Consider the following 15,639-nt stretch of genomic DNA (forward strand, 5'->3'; position numbering starts at 1 on the left):
CTTCATAGTGATCTGATGTAAATTTTAAATCCTTAACAAAGGTGAGAGATTAGAAATCCAAATGTGCATGACACATTTGGATGGAATGGAGCACTGGACTCCTATCCCTCATGAGTCAAGTATCAGTAGATACCCACCTCAGCCCTTTCCTGTTGGTTCCCTCTGCCTGGGCTGACCTTTTTCCAGAAAGCCAAAAAGCTTGCTTGCACTACATTCTGTTCCCTATTTAAATTCTGACCCTGTTTAAATATCCTTACCTGATAATCTTATCTAGGATCTCCTCATTCATTCCTTCTCCTCCCTCTGTTTTCTTTCTTCCTCTTTTTTTCCCTTCATTCCTCTTCTTCTATACTTTATCCCATTACCTGGCATTTTTTCCTCTTCGGAGCACTTGTTTATATGAGAATGCCTTCTGTGTGTGTATTGTCTGGCTACACAAGAATCCCTAGCAAGTTATCTGATAATGATATCCATTTACCATTCTGGTCATTTTCTAAGAATGTTTGACTTTGTTTATATATTTATAAAAGGTGGCACCTAGAAGTGAAAGCAGTGGCACTCCCTACTGCATGGGAGAGCTGCACTGTTTCCTCTCTGGTTATGATTTGTTTTCCTCCATTTTAATGCTTTATCTCATTTGACTTTTGTAAGTTGAAATACTTAGTTGCTTCCCCTTCACCCCACCTTCCACAGTGCTATTGGTAAGCCATGTCTTCTTTATTTTGTAGTTTCTGGTTTTTGTTGTGTTTTCCCTGCTCCCCTCCTTCTATCCCCTCACTGCTCCCACCCTCCTACCCCCAACACACACACACAGAAGGGTAATTGAAGTTGGAGCACTCTGTGGTCAGAATTGTACTTTATTGGCAGATTATGTTTTCGCTGGGCTTAGAAGTACTTATGGAACAGAGACTTAGTGGGAATTCAGCCTGTTTTCTAAGGTAGGAGTGAAGTTTGTCACTGTTTCAGTATTATTTTTTTGTCCTTAACATTTTCAAAATCTGATTCTTTTTTTCTCTTTCCCTGATCTGAAAGAAGATTTCAGCCCCACTTTTCTTTCACATGTTTCTAGAATGCTGGCAGTGTAGCAGAGGGTAAAGACTAGCTTTGACAAGATAATGTGTCATTCAAATCACAAACCTATCATCAGCAGTACCAACTGGTATAGTAAAGTACCTCGTGAACAATCTTGTTTACCATGGAGACAGTTTTTAAAAGTAACCCCTTACTATCAGAATATAGTTTTCTTTTGATTCAGTAATTTAAACATTTTTACTTCATTAATTTTGCATAGCAGATTATTATCGCTAGATGTTCAGATGAAGTAGCATTGGTACTTTTAATTAAGAGAAATAGAAAAGAGAACACACAGTTTGCCTTTTGTCCCTGATCCATAACATTTTGGTATATTATTAAACTTCTGTGGTTCAAATTATTTTTTACTTAGCTATAATTTGTAACTACATACCTTTTTTTGTTTTCAAAAGTTATTAAAATAAAAATGAAGTGGCTTCCTATAGGACTTAAGAAAAATTACCTCCCAAATGCATATTTACCTGTTCTGTTGTTAAATGTGAAATTGTAAACCTTGCTTCTACTATGTAATTTGCAGTCTAACAAATTTTAAAAAGTAATCTACCTTTCAGACTGTTTTAAGTATTTAACATTTTTTGGTATGGTAGTTAATTCATTATGATTGTTGTGGCTTTTTTTGGTTCTTGATTTGGTTTGAATTGCTTCTAATAGAAGATGTTGAGCAAAGATTGTTCAGGAGTTTATCTTGCTGTTTTATAAAACTGTATTCTAGGCCACAATAATTTTTTAAAAATCGCAAAAGTCTTTCTCCACATTTTTAGCTGCTAACATTTTAATTCACTTTTAAAGTGTCCTGTTTAAAAAATAATGGAGGGAATGGAATAGATTTGGTGTTTAGCTAAGAGAAATGTAAAGTGACAGTTATTAGAAAGGCTGTTATTAAGTTGAAAATTCACTACAACAATCAAACCAATACTCAATCAGACTATAGCATTTGGACTCAATGTAGAGATTCTGAATTTGTTCATTAACAGTTGCAATAAAACTGTATAACACAGTGATAGTATTATGTATCACAGTGATTTCCAGTAAACTGAAGTATGTTCAGCTTGGTGTCTAGTTAGGTTAATGTTTAGTTGATTGTGCTTATTCAGGTTACCTAACATGAGAAAGTACTGTTTCATGGTCTATCATGCAGTGTTACCAGATTGCCAGATATAAGTGTATCTATAGATACATCATGAGGTTATTGTCCCATTTCTTCATGCTTATTTCATCACAGAGGCTGACCCCAGCCTCTCCAGTTTCTTTGAATTCGTTGTCCAGCTCTTTCCTATATCCTTATCTGTGGACTTTTTGCTAAAGGAAATTCCTTGTTTAATTGGTGTTTCAGAAAAATGGGAAAATTCATGGCCCATTGTCTCTGGAGTCATATCATCACCTTCACTAGCAATTAAGTGAAAAGCAGGCTCTAAAATTTTTCTCACAAAATTACCAACATGAATATTATCTTTAATATTGTGCATTTAATATTAATGCACAATATTAACGTTAGCATTATTAATATTAGCATTATTTAATAATGCTCATTGTGATAAACATGAAAAAATTAACTTACCACAAATCACTTTGTCTGCATTTAAAAAATTGTTGGTATAAATAAATATATTGAAATAAATTTCAAAGAGAAAGTGTTTAAAAATCTCATGTACCATTGAAATGATTTTTTTTTTTTCCTGTTTAGGTTATAACCCACTTCAAGTCTTTGTAAATAAATGGAAATAGATCTATGAGAAAAGTTGATATATAATTACTAACAGATTACCCTGAAACTTAACTTAGTAGCACAGCAGACCTTTATCATCTCATGACATATATCATTCCTGTGGGTCAGAAATTTGGAGCAGGTTAGCTAGGTATTTCTGGCTCTGAGTCTTTCATGAGATTGTGGTCAAGCTTTTGGTCAGTGCTGCAGTCGTTTCAAGGTTCCACTGGGTCTGTAGAATTGGCTTCCATGTTCATTCATGTATGGGTCTTGGCAAGAGACCTTAGTCCTCCCTGGAGCCCTCATTTCATAGCCACATGGTGCTCTCTGTAAGGCTGCTTGAGTGTCCTTGAAACATAGCAGCTGATTTCTCTAGAATATATATATAATTGCAAATGACCTAGATGGTGTCTGACCATAAACATCAGACACCATCACTTCTGCCATATTCTGTTTGTTTAGAAGCAAGGCACTAAATTGAGCCTACTCTCAAAGAATGGGGAATTGGGCTCTGCCTTTTGAAGGGAAGATTGAAGAGTTTGAAGTCACAGTCACCACAAAGATGTACACTAAGGAGTCTTAACATTATATAATAAATGCTGTACTAGTTCCTTAATAGAGTAATTCTCAACTCTGATACTGTATCAGACTTATCTGTACAGCCCTTAAAAAACAAACAAAGCAAAATGCAGATGGTTGTATTAGACCTGTTGATTCACTTGCAGTCAGATTTTCCATAGGTGCAGCCTGTGCAGCCAAAGCTGTCCAGTGTCTTTAAGATGTACTTTTTGATTCAGTGACATGTTACTGCTATAATTCTGTAAAACTGTTACATTCCAGATATGTATAGGAATTAAGACTTTTTGGTATATGTATTAAAGTATTTTCTAGCTTTAATGTGTATAAGTTCCTTATTAATATTCTAGCATTTGAACTTTTGGTAGAACATGTGGAATTTCTATTTTGTGTTTAGTATTGTTAGAGTTAAAATTGCTAATAGTTGTTACAATAAAGAGCGATAAAAATGAATTGAAGGATGTCATGTATCATGTATGTATCTGTTTTTCCTCAAATGAACTATTAGGTTATCCTGTCTCTCCCCCTCATTTGTAGTCATCTCTCCCTACTGTAATTCCCTAATGTATTTGTCTTTTTTTAAAAACTGTAATTGGTAAGTCTTTTTGTGTCATCAGTGTCCTTTGAAAATTTAATTTACTGAGCATTATTTATGTTACTGGCATGAAACTAAGAGAAGCTAGGAAGTTAAATCTAAGCTGGGGGTGGATTCTAACTTGGGATTTTGCCAAGTTGGTGGCATAGAAGAAGAGTAGAAAGAAAGTGAGGCAAACGTGGCTGAGGAATTTAGAGGTTGTTTGAAATAGTGGACTCTGAGGGGAGAGTACAAGAGGAAGTAAATTAGAGGAACTGTGCCTTGGACAGCAACTAAGGGAGGTATTGTAGGGGGCTTTTACTAGGATGGATAGGGAGTTGGTGGCTGTAACTAGATGTTTGTAGCAGTAAGTAAATTGGAGGTCTGGTTTTTGGGTAGCTTGTTGTAAGAGCAATTTGGTGTAGTGGTTAAGAGAGCAGACTTTAGAGTAAGAAATTTAGGTTTAAATCTTGGTTCTGTTACTAATTTACATGTAGTCTTGGGCAGTTTGCTTAACTTTTTCCTGAGCCTCAGTTTCATCAGTAAAATGAGAACTAAATATAGAATGTAAAGTGTGGAGCACTGTTCATGGCGCAAATGAGGGTTCAGTAAATGTTAGTGCTTAGCTATTGCTATTATTTTATTATTATTTACCCTAACTTGTAAAATGATCTTTAATTAAATAGGTAGCAACTTTAGCTTAGCTGAAAAACAATTATCTGCTTTTTAGCAATTGGATGGGCATGGTTTGGGCATCAAAAACTTTCCCTCTTCCCTCCTGACCCTGTTTCTTTTTCACTTCCTACTCCCTACCCCCATCAACAAATAACCATAGTTACTTGTTTATACTTATAGCTATTCATTATTCAGACATAAGCCAACCCAAATATATAATCTCCTTTTCTTCCCACACAAATGGTAATACGCTATACAAGTTTTTTCTCTATCTCGCTTTTTAAACTTAACAAATTGATAGGAAAATTTCTCCATGATATGAAAACTTCCTCATTCTTTTTTGTCCTTTTGCTGTATCCCGTTCCCTTGTGTAGATTTAGTATACTTTCTTTTTCCAGTCCTCTGTAAATGGACAGTTGCAGATTTTTGATTTTACAATCAGTGTGACACTGAATGACTTGTACACATATCATTTTGAACATGTAAGTATATCTGTAAAGTTAATTCATTGAAGTAGAATTGCTGGGTCAGTTGTATTTGTGATCTTTTTACTGCCATACCCTAGGAGCTACCAGTTTACTCTCAGCAGCAATAATGTATGAAAACTGATTGTTTCTGTCTTGCCTCCAGAATATGTTTCCATATATTTAGATTTTATCAACTTTATAACAGAAAAATGATATTTCAGTATAGCTTAAGTTTGAATTTCTCTTATGGATGATGTTATATTTTTACTCATATTTAAGAATCATTTTTATTTCTTTTTCTGTTTAGTATTTCATTTGACTTTTAAGTCTTTTTTACATTCTTAAGTTTTTGCTTCTTTTGTATAGTCAAATTACTCTTGTGCAATATATGGATTTTCTCTCATAATTCAAAAGGTCTTCATTACTCCAGAGTTGTAAAATAACTTTTTCTTGTTTTCTTCTAATACTTTAATGGTTTCATGTTTTTACTGTGGTATATGGAATAAGTTATGGGTCCAACTTAATTTTTTAGAAAGACAGCTGCCAAGTTTTCTCAGTACCATTTATTTTGTAGTTCATCCCTTCTTCCTTGACTTGGATGTCACCTTTATAAAATTTATGTTTCTATATATATTTGGGTCTATTTCTAAATTTGCTTTTCTTTCGTTAAAATTCTGTATTGTGTGGTATGTTTTCAAGTTTCCCTTTATTGTCCTCTTCTTCAGGGTTTTTCTGACCATTATTTACCTTGTTCTGGGGGAGAATAGCCTCTTGGTTTTTTTTGTTTTTGTTTTTGTTTTTTTTTTTTGCGGTATGCGGGCCTCTCACTGTTGTGGCCTCTCCCGTTGTGGAGCACGGGCTCCCGACGCGCAGGCTCAGCGGCCATGGCTCATGGGCCCAGCTGCTCTGCGGCATGTGGGATCTTCCCGGATCGGGGCACAAACCCGTGTCCTCTGCATCAGCAGGCGGACTCTCAACCACTGTGCCACCAGGGAAGCCCGCCTCTTGGTATTTTTATTGGTACCACACTAATTATTAGTTTTTGATGTTTTGGTGTTGTTTATAATTTGTCATAACTTCTTTTTTTAATAATAGAGCCTACTGAATCTTTAATACATGTATTAGTGTGTATTTGGCAGAATACTGAATGATGACTACATATACCACGTAAAGCATATTAAGATAAGGGAGAGAAACTTATATTTCTTCATTGCTTTCTATGAACCAGATGCTTTTTTACATATATTAACTCATTTAACTATCATGCTATTAGTTTGTAACTGGAATTCGTAGAATGTGCAATTGTTTATGGTTAAATTTCCTTCAACATTGCTTTTTTCTTCAGCTGTGATGCAGATCCATCAGCCCTAGCAAAATATGTTCTCGCTTTGGTAAAGAAAGACAAAAGTGAAAAAGAATTAAAGGCGTTATGTATTGATCAACTGGATGTATTTCTTCAAAAAGGTAAGATCTTTGGTTTAAAAATACTAATTTAAAAAGTTATTTAAAATAAGATTCAGAGAGTGTTAAAGGAATTCAGTAAGAGACAGACTCTAACTGTAACAAAGTTGAACAAATAGTATTATTACTGATTATATCCATAGCTTATTTATAATGGAAATCTTTTCTTTCATTAACGTCCATATGCTTATTCTTAAAGAATGCTGTTATTTTTTTCTTGAGAGATTAAGAAAATGACTGAAAGATAGTACTGCTTAGGAACCTACTTTGGATGTTGTCTAGCACAGTGCTTCTCAAATTTTTTCACCTTGCCAGCATTTAGGTAATGATAATATTTCTGTTTGGCACACTAGGCAGGATACATGGAGACTAGTGATGGCTGGGAGCGACTGACCCAGAGGCTCTAGCCATTCTAGCCCTCAGCATCCTGAGAATTGAATGGATCAGTATTACCATGGGACTTGTGCCATAGTACACTGGTTGGGAAGCTGTTGGTCTTAGTATAATTTTTAGATTTATAAAAATCAAGGCATATTTCATCATACTGATGTGGAGAAGTAGAGAATAAATATCTTAGCAAATGATTTTTAATCTATGCTGGTTTTGGTTTTATTTTTAGAGACACAGATATTTGTGGAAAAACTTTTTGATGCTGTGAATACAAAGAGTTATCTACCTCCTCCAGAGCAGCCATCATCAGGAAGCTTAAAGGTAGAATTTTTTCAGCACCAAGAAAAAGATATAAAAAAAGAAGAGGTAAGAATTTGTGTTAAACTTTACATGTTCTTTAAAAACATATTTGGAGTGATTAAACTGAGTTTTATTTTTTTTAATTTATTTTTAGTTTTGTTTATTTTTATCTGTGTCGGGAGTCCTCAAGACCACCTCCAGGTTTGATTATTTCACTAGGAGTACTCACAGAACTCAGAGTGTGTAGTCATACTCATGGCTATGATTTCTTACAGTGAAAGGATACAAAGCAAAATCAGCAAAGGGAAAAACGTATATGGTGCAAAATCTGGGGAAAAACAGGAACAGATTTCCAGAGGTTTCTTCCAGTGGAGTCAAAGAAGATGCACTTAACAAGTAGTGACAACATGTGTGAACCAGGGGCGCTCATTAGAGACACAGTGCCCAGGGTTTTTATTTAGCACTGGTTACATAGGCATCTTCAGCCTCATATGTACCAAAATTCCAGACTCTGAGGAGGAAAGCAGATGTTCAGCATAGACCATATTGTTTATCCAGACAGTTTAGGCATAGTGAGCTATTGTTATCAGGGAATGATGTGAACCTTCCAGAAATTGTTGTTTGCAGATGCCAGCTAAGGGCTTACCTTATCAGCAGGTCTTTCTAAAGATAACAGTCTCAGGAGTGCTTTTAATTCTTTTCTGCACAGTGTTTATAGGTATGGACTCTTATTATCTGTGTTCTATGAAAATAGATTGTCAGTAGATCGGTTTGCTTCTGCCTACATGCATTTTGTAGGGGACTTTTTTTTTTTAATAGATTTATTTATTATTTATTTTTGGCTGTGTTGGGTCTTCCTTGTTGCACACGGGCATTCTCTAGTTGTGGTGAGCGGGGGCTGCTCTTCGTTGCAGTGCACGGGCTTCTCATTGCAGTGGCTTCTCTTGTTGCGGTGCGCAGGCTTCAGTAGTTGTGGCACATGGGCTTAGTTGCTCCACGGCACGTGGGATCTTCCCAGACCAGGGCTCGAACCCATGTCCCCTGCATTGGCAGGCAGATTCTTAACCACTGCGCCACCACGGAAGCCCTGTAGGGGACTATTTTTAAGGTAGTCAAATAAAAGGACCTTCACAGGGCAATGTAAATGACTTCATACTTTAAGAGGTGTTTACCTTTCATACAAGATTACCGTCTTGTTTAATAATCATATAATAGTTCAAATTTCCTCAGTTTGATGTTTAAAGATTGTAATTTTAACAAAAATAATCATTGACAATTAAGCTATTAATATAATATATCCATGGTTAGCCTAGTTTTAGGTCAAACAAATCTTGGTTAAATTTTTACCACTGTTTGGGGCTTCCCTGGTGGCGCAGTGGTTGAGAGTCCGCCTGCCAATGCAGGGGACATTGGTTCAAGCCCTGGTCCGGGAGGATCCCACATGCCGCGGAGCAATGAAGCCCATGTGCCACAACTACTGAGCCTGCGCTCTAGAGCCCACGAGCCACAACTACTGAGCCTGAGTGCCACACTGCTGAAGCCCGCACGCCTAGAGCCCATGCTTTGCAACAAGAGAAGCCAGCCAATGAGAAGCCTGCGCACTGCAACGAAGAGTAGCCTCTGCTCGCCGCAACTAGAGAAAAGCCTGTGCACAGCAACAAAGACCCAATGCAGCCAAAAATAAAAATAAATAAAATTAATTAAAAAAAAATTTTACCACTGTTTTGTGACCTTGAAATTATTACTTTTCCAACCCTTAGTTTACTCAGCCGTGAAATGGAAATATTATAGGACTGTTGTGAGGAATAGTAAAATAAGGTCTGTGAAGCACTTGGCAGAGTGTGTGGCACAAAGTAGGTTCTCAGTAAATGATAGTTGCTATTATTGTTGAGACATTGTTGTGTGTTGGGTGTGGTTGTGGCCCTTGGTTTTTTTTCACCTGATAATCTGTTTTTTTCCAGATTATATAAGTAATATATGTTCGTTATGTTTACATATGTGTTATATAATAATATTTACATATGTATGATATGTATTGTAATTTACATATGTATTTACATATGTATTATATAATTCTCAAATGTATTTTTGTCTCTGTATATCTGAACATATTTGCACACATGTATATATATATATATATATATATATATAGTTACATGCACATATACATAAGACACCCCCATCACTTCTGTCTTCAGAGGAAGACCAGAAATAATTTTATAACTGCATGTTTTGTACCTAACGGTATAGGGGGTCTGTTAGTAAGGAAGAATGGGATAGTGGATATTGTCTTGGCAACTGCTTATGCAACATAGAGATATACAATAATTTATTTAAATTTTACCCATTGATGGAAGTCTGGATTGGTTCCAGAATTTTTTCCAGATAATTGCAAATTATATTTTAATTCTTGGAAATCTTGAGTAAATCATGGGCTCTTTGTTTGAGAAGCAGTAAGCCTTAGTCTTACATCTGTTGATATAATAATATTTCACCACAGTTGTCTTGAGCAGTTGTGAAGGATATTTATCCCTCATCTTTCAGAACCGAAATGTCAGATGGCAGTCTGGATTTTAAATGCTGTGGGTGTTGTGAAAGTTCGCAGTTGGGCAGGTACCATGGAATGTGACAGTCTGTCAACCTAACTTACTTACAAGAGTGCATGGAAGCAAACTGAAGGGAAAAAGTGCATCAGGAGGGTTTTTTGTTTTGTTTTGTTTTTGCAGGGGGGAAGGTTGAAATGGATAGGAAGAGTAGAACAAAAAAAGTACTTACAAGAAAGAAAAAGGCAAACTGTTAAAAGAAGGCTTTTAAGTATTATTTCTCAGAGTTTGGTCTGTTGATAGGATTTCCATTTAATTTATCATCCAGTGTGAGACACTTGACAGTGAGAGGCTTTTACCCAAAGGAATGCTGAAACAGCTGGCATAAACTGGGACATATTTATGCTATCTGTAGACTATGTGCATAAGAATATCTTAGGGTTTTTATTAAACATGCAAAATCTTGAGCCCTATCATATTTACAGAAGCTCATGTTCAATATTTTCTGAATTTGTTTATGCTCGGAATCCTTTTTTCTCTAATAACACCTCTTAATGTCCTGTGGAACCAGTTTTTTGGGCAGCATGGAAAACTGGTCTAGAGAAAGTAGCACTGATCAAGGGAATGTTTTTCAGGGCTGCATTATATTAATTATATAATATGAATTGTAGGAAAGAGGAATGTATAGCTGTCATACTGCTGTGAGAAACTAGAGAACTGTTTTCACTTGTTTATTTTCACAGGTATTTTTTTCTCAAATGTTTTCTTTTTCTATGACTTGGTTAGTTCTAATGCATTCTCCTTTAGTCCCTAATGTGTTTGGTGCCAGATCAAATCCATGAAACCAAAACTTGAATGGACTTTTGAAAGAAGGAATAAAATTGGCTTTCCATTAATGATGTGTAAAATGGGGACACTTGCTTAAAATGTTTTTCTTGCTACTGTTATCTACGATAAACATTTATGAATTTCTTTACCATTCACTTTAACTTTCAGCAAGCCTGTCTTTTATTGTTAAATTAAATGATTGTACTTAGAAGACAAATTTATTTTGTTTAATGCTTTCACAAGAAGACTCTATTGCTCATATTTTAATATCAGTTAAGTCATTGAAACAGTAACATGGCAAGGAATAACTGTTGTTAAATTTGCACACATTTTTCTTTGTGTATCAGATCACAAAAGAGGAAGAGCGAGAGAAGAAGTTTTCTAGAAGGCTAAATCACAGTCCTCCTCAGTCAAGCTCCCGATACAGAGAAAATAGGTGATTGATTCTTTGAACCATGTTCAATGTTTAGACATTACTTTTATTTTATATGAATATTTAGACTTGATTTTCTTTTACATAGGGGTAAGTAATATCTACTCTTTTATTGGTCTAGGAAAGTGATAACTCACTCCTTTTCTACCAAGAATATCTAGGTGTGATTTGTTGGTCCTGGAAGTGAGATTTAGAACAGTGCTTGGCATATGTTGGTTATTGTTATTATTTTTATTCCTAACTGCAAATTCCAGTGAAGTCTTAATGTGAGACCTTTTTTGCCCAAAGTTTCCCTTTAGAGTAAATACATTATTTTTCCCATTAAGGCTTCAAAAGCATTTAGAGTGCAGTGCATGTACTATATACCTATAAGTATGAGACTGTGTACAAGACAATATATACTACAGGACATATGTACAGATCCCTTAATGTATAGATGCATTTGTGTATAAAATGAAGACTTCAAAAGAGTTCTTTTTTTCTTTAGAGGTTTTAGAGTACTTTAGCAGGTCATGTTCAGGTTTTCAGTTTTTTGAGTTTCCTATGTTTGTATTCTGATGATGGGATAAAGAATCATGGTACAAGAATAAAATAGAACTTTTGCATTTAATTAGAGTTTTTCCTGTATCCACTTAAATATTTTCATAAAAGTGATCATATATTTCTTTAGAAGTCGTGATGAGAGGAAAAAAGATGATCGTTCTCGCAAAAGAGATTATGATCGAAACCCTCCTCGAAGAGATTCATACAGAGACCGGTACAATAGAAGACGAGGGCGAAGTCGCAGTTACAGCAGGAGTCGGAGTCGAAGTTGGAGTAAAGAGAGGCTTCGTGACAGGGATAGAGATAGAAGCAGGACTAGAAGCAGAAGCAGGACCCGAAGCAGGGGTAAATAATCCACATATATGTGTATTTTGGTTGGCACTTTCATTGTGAAAAAAATTCTGTATTTGAGGGTTTTAAAAATTGTTTTAATTTTGTCAGTGTTATCTTTTTTTTTTTTTTTGCACTGAAATTTTTGTTTATTTACAAATGTTGTAAGCATATTTCAACATAGATACATAGATGATAGAACTGTGATTTTAAATGTCTATCCAATATTACATTATATGTTTTTTTTTTAATATCTCTAAATAATTTTACATTTTTTTCTTTAATATACATATATTCTATTCATAAATTACACATATATACCACTGTAAAAATACATCTTTTATGTATAAAACATATACAGTCGTCCCTTGGTATCCACAGGGGATTGGTTCCAGGATCTCCACAGATACCAAAATCCCAGGATACTCAAGTCCCTTTTATGAAATGGCACGGTATTTGCATATAACTCACACACATCCTCCTGTACACTTTAAATCATCTTTAGATTAGTTATAGTACCTAATACAGTGTAAATGCTATGCTATGTAAATAGTTGCTGGGTACATGGCAAATTCATGTCTTGCTTTTTGGAACTTTCCGGCGTTTTCCCAAATATTTTTTTTTTTTTTATTCATTTATTTTTAATGACTTATTAGAACAAATACCTATAGATATCATTATATATATGATATATAAATTAATTATACAATATATCATGTATTAATTATTAAAACATACTCTGGTAAATATTATATATTCAATATGAAACAGGAGGAAAGGGGGCAGGGCACAACCTTTAAAAGAATTACATAGCCCGAGGACACAACATAAACTGATTAGAACAAAATAGGTCCAAGATGGCGGACGAGTCTACTTCCACTAGACCTTGAGCCTCAGTATACACTCATTGTAACACATCAGCAAGCTAAGCGACACACCCACAGGTGCCACGACAGTTCCAAGGATGACCATAAAGGTCAAAAAGTGGGCGGTGGCTCAATTCCTAGAAATCCCCACCCCTTCCCCAAAATAGCTGGAATACTCCTCCCACTCATCAGCGTATGAAATTACTCACCCCTATAAAACTAACAACCCCATACCCTGGTGCTGCCCTCGCCTTCTTTTTTTTTTTTTTTTTTTTTTTTTTAATAGGTATACCTGGATTTAATTCTCACTTCTACCGCTTGGTAGCTGGATAGCCTTAGGCAAGTTTCATACCTCCCTGAAATTCACTTAATTCAGTCTGTAAAATGGCATAATAACTTATTATAGCATCCTTTTAGGAATTTTAAATCAGTTCTTGAAATAAAAGTACACAATATATAGACAAGTATGGATTCCTCAATAGATGTTTGACCTTTCATTTCTCCAGTATCCCACCCGCATCAAATAAAGAAAAATACTTTTTACAATTTACGAATATTTCATTGTTGTAAAGTTAAAGCCATAAAAATAATCAAATGGCCTACTATCATACCATTAGAAGAAAAAAAAAAAAAAAAGGTGTTCATGAGAGTTCCATATTAGAATACAAGTTTTCCTTAGGCACCTGTTTATGTATGCTATTCTGCTCTTTACAATAAATAATTAAATTTAAAAGACTTAATTCCTCACTTTTAAGACCTTATTAGTTTACAAATTACATATTGACCTATGCTAAATTTTATACCGACCCATGCTAATGAATTCAGTACAGAAAACAAAAAACACTGCACTCAAGCAAACTACATATATATATATATATATATATATATATATATATAACTTATATGAGAATTGCTACTCCAGCTTTCTTTTGGTTTCCATTTGCATGAAATACCTTTTTCCATCCCCTTACTTTCAGTCTGTATGTGTCTCTAGGTCTGAAGTGGGTCTCTTGTAGACAGCAAATATATGGGTCTTGTTTTTGTATCCATTCAGCCAATCTGTGTCTTTTGGTGGGAGCATTTAGTCCATTTACATTTAAGGTAATTATCGATATGTGTGTTCCCTTTCCCATTTTCTTAATTGTTTGGGGTTTGTTATTGTAGGTCTTTTCCTTCTTTTGTGTTTCTTGCCTAGAGAAGTTCCTTTAGCAGTTGTTGTAGAGCTGGTTTGGTGGTGCTGAACTCTCTCAGCTTTTGCTTGTCTGTAAAGGTTTTAATTTCTCCATCAAATCTGAATGAGATCCTTGCTGGGTAGAGTAATCTTGGTTGCAGGTTTTTCTCCTTCAACACTTTCAATATGTCCTGCCACTCCCTTCTGGCTTGCAGAGTTTCTGCTGAAAGATCAGCTGTTAACCTTATGGGGATTCCCTTGTGTGTTATTTGTTGTTTTTCCCTTGCTGCTTTTAATATGTTTTCTTTGTATTTAATTTTTGACAGTTTGATTAATATGTGTCTTGGCGTATTTCTCCTTGGATTTATCCTGTATGGGACTCTCTGTGCTTCCTGGACTTGATTAACTATTTCCTTTCCCATATTAGGGAAGTTTTCAACTATAATCTCTTCAAATATTTTCTCAGTCCCTTTCTTTTTCTCTTCTTCTTCTGGAACCCCTATAATTCGAATGTTGGTGCGTTTAATGTTGTCCCAGAGGTCTCTGAGACTGTCCTCAGTTCTTTTCATTCTTTTTTCTTTATTCTGCTCTGCAGTAGTTATTTCCACTATTTTATCTTCCAGGTCACTTATCCGTTCTTCTGCCTCAGTTATTCTGCTATTGATCCCATCTAGAGTACTTTTAATTTCATTTATTGTGTTGTTCATCGTTGCTTGTTTCATCTTTAGTTCTTCTAGGTCCTTGTTAACTGATTCTTGCATTTTGTCCATTCTATTGTCCATTCTATCTCCAAGATTTCGGATCAACCTTACTATCATTATTCTGAATTCTTTTTCCGGTAGACTGCCTACTTCCTCTTCATTTGTTAGGTCTGGTGGGTTTTTATCTTGCTCCTTCATCTGCTGTGTGTTTTTCTGTCTTTTCATTTTGCTTATCTTACTGTGTTTGTGGTCTCCTTTTTTGCAGGCTGAAGGTTCGTAGTTCCTGTTGTTTTTTGTGTCTGTCCCCAGTGGCTAAGGTTGGTTCAGTGGGTTGTGTTGGCTTCCTGGTGGAGGGTACTAGTGCCTGTGTTCTGGTGGATGAGGCTGGATCTTGTCTTTCTGGTGGGTAGGTCCACGTCTGGTGGTGTGTTTTGGGGTGTCTGTAGACTTATTATGATTTTGGGCAGCCTCTCTGCTAATGGGTCGGGTTGTGTTCCTGTCTTGCTAGTTGTTTGGCATAGGATGTCCAGCACTGTAGCTTGCTGGTCGTTGAGTGAAGCTGGGTGCTGGCGTTGAGATGGAGATCTCTCGGAGATTTTTGCTGTTTGATATTATGTGCAGCTGGGAGGCCTCTTGTGGACCAGTGTCCTGAAGTTGGCTCTCCCACCTCAGAGGCACAGCACTGACTCCTGGCTGCAGCACCAAGAGCCTTTCATCCACAGGGCTCCTTAATTTGGGATGATTCGTTGACTATTCAGGTATTCCACAGATGCAGGGTATATCAAGTTGATTGTGGAGCTTTAATCCGCTGCTTCTGAGGCTGCTGGGAGAGATTTCCCTTTCTCTTCTTTGTTCTCACAGCTCCCAGGGGCTCAGCTTTGGATTTGGCCCCGCCTGTGCGTGTAGGTCGCCGGAGGGCGTCTGTTCTTTGCTCAGACAGGACGGGGTTAAAGGAGCCGCTGATTCGGAGGCTCTGGCTCACTC

The 15,639-nt window shown here is 36.0% G+C and overlaps 1 protein-coding gene across 13 annotated transcripts in view; it reads left to right on the plus strand.

Moving 5' to 3' along the window:
* The window catches only part of RBM26 (RNA binding motif protein 26), an 89,008-nt gene that overhangs the window by 20,463 nt on the left and 52,906 nt on the right, over positions 1–15,639 (plus strand). For all 13 annotated transcript variants that reach the window (XM_049700967.1, XM_049700969.1, XM_049700968.1 and 10 more), the window contains exons 2-5: positions 6,435–6,553; positions 7,170–7,306; positions 10,959–11,047; positions 11,715–11,932. In XM_049700967.1, coding sequence (XP_049556924.1) covers positions 6,435–6,553; positions 7,170–7,306; positions 10,959–11,047; positions 11,715–11,932 — 563 coding nt within the window. The remainder of the gene's footprint in view (positions 1–6,434; positions 6,554–7,169; positions 7,307–10,958; positions 11,048–11,714; positions 11,933–15,639) is intronic.

Source organism: Orcinus orca, chromosome 18, assembly GCF_937001465.1.
Source record: "Orcinus orca chromosome 18, mOrcOrc1.1, whole genome shotgun sequence".
NCBI lineage: Eukaryota > Metazoa > Chordata > Mammalia > Artiodactyla > Delphinidae > Orcinus > Orcinus orca.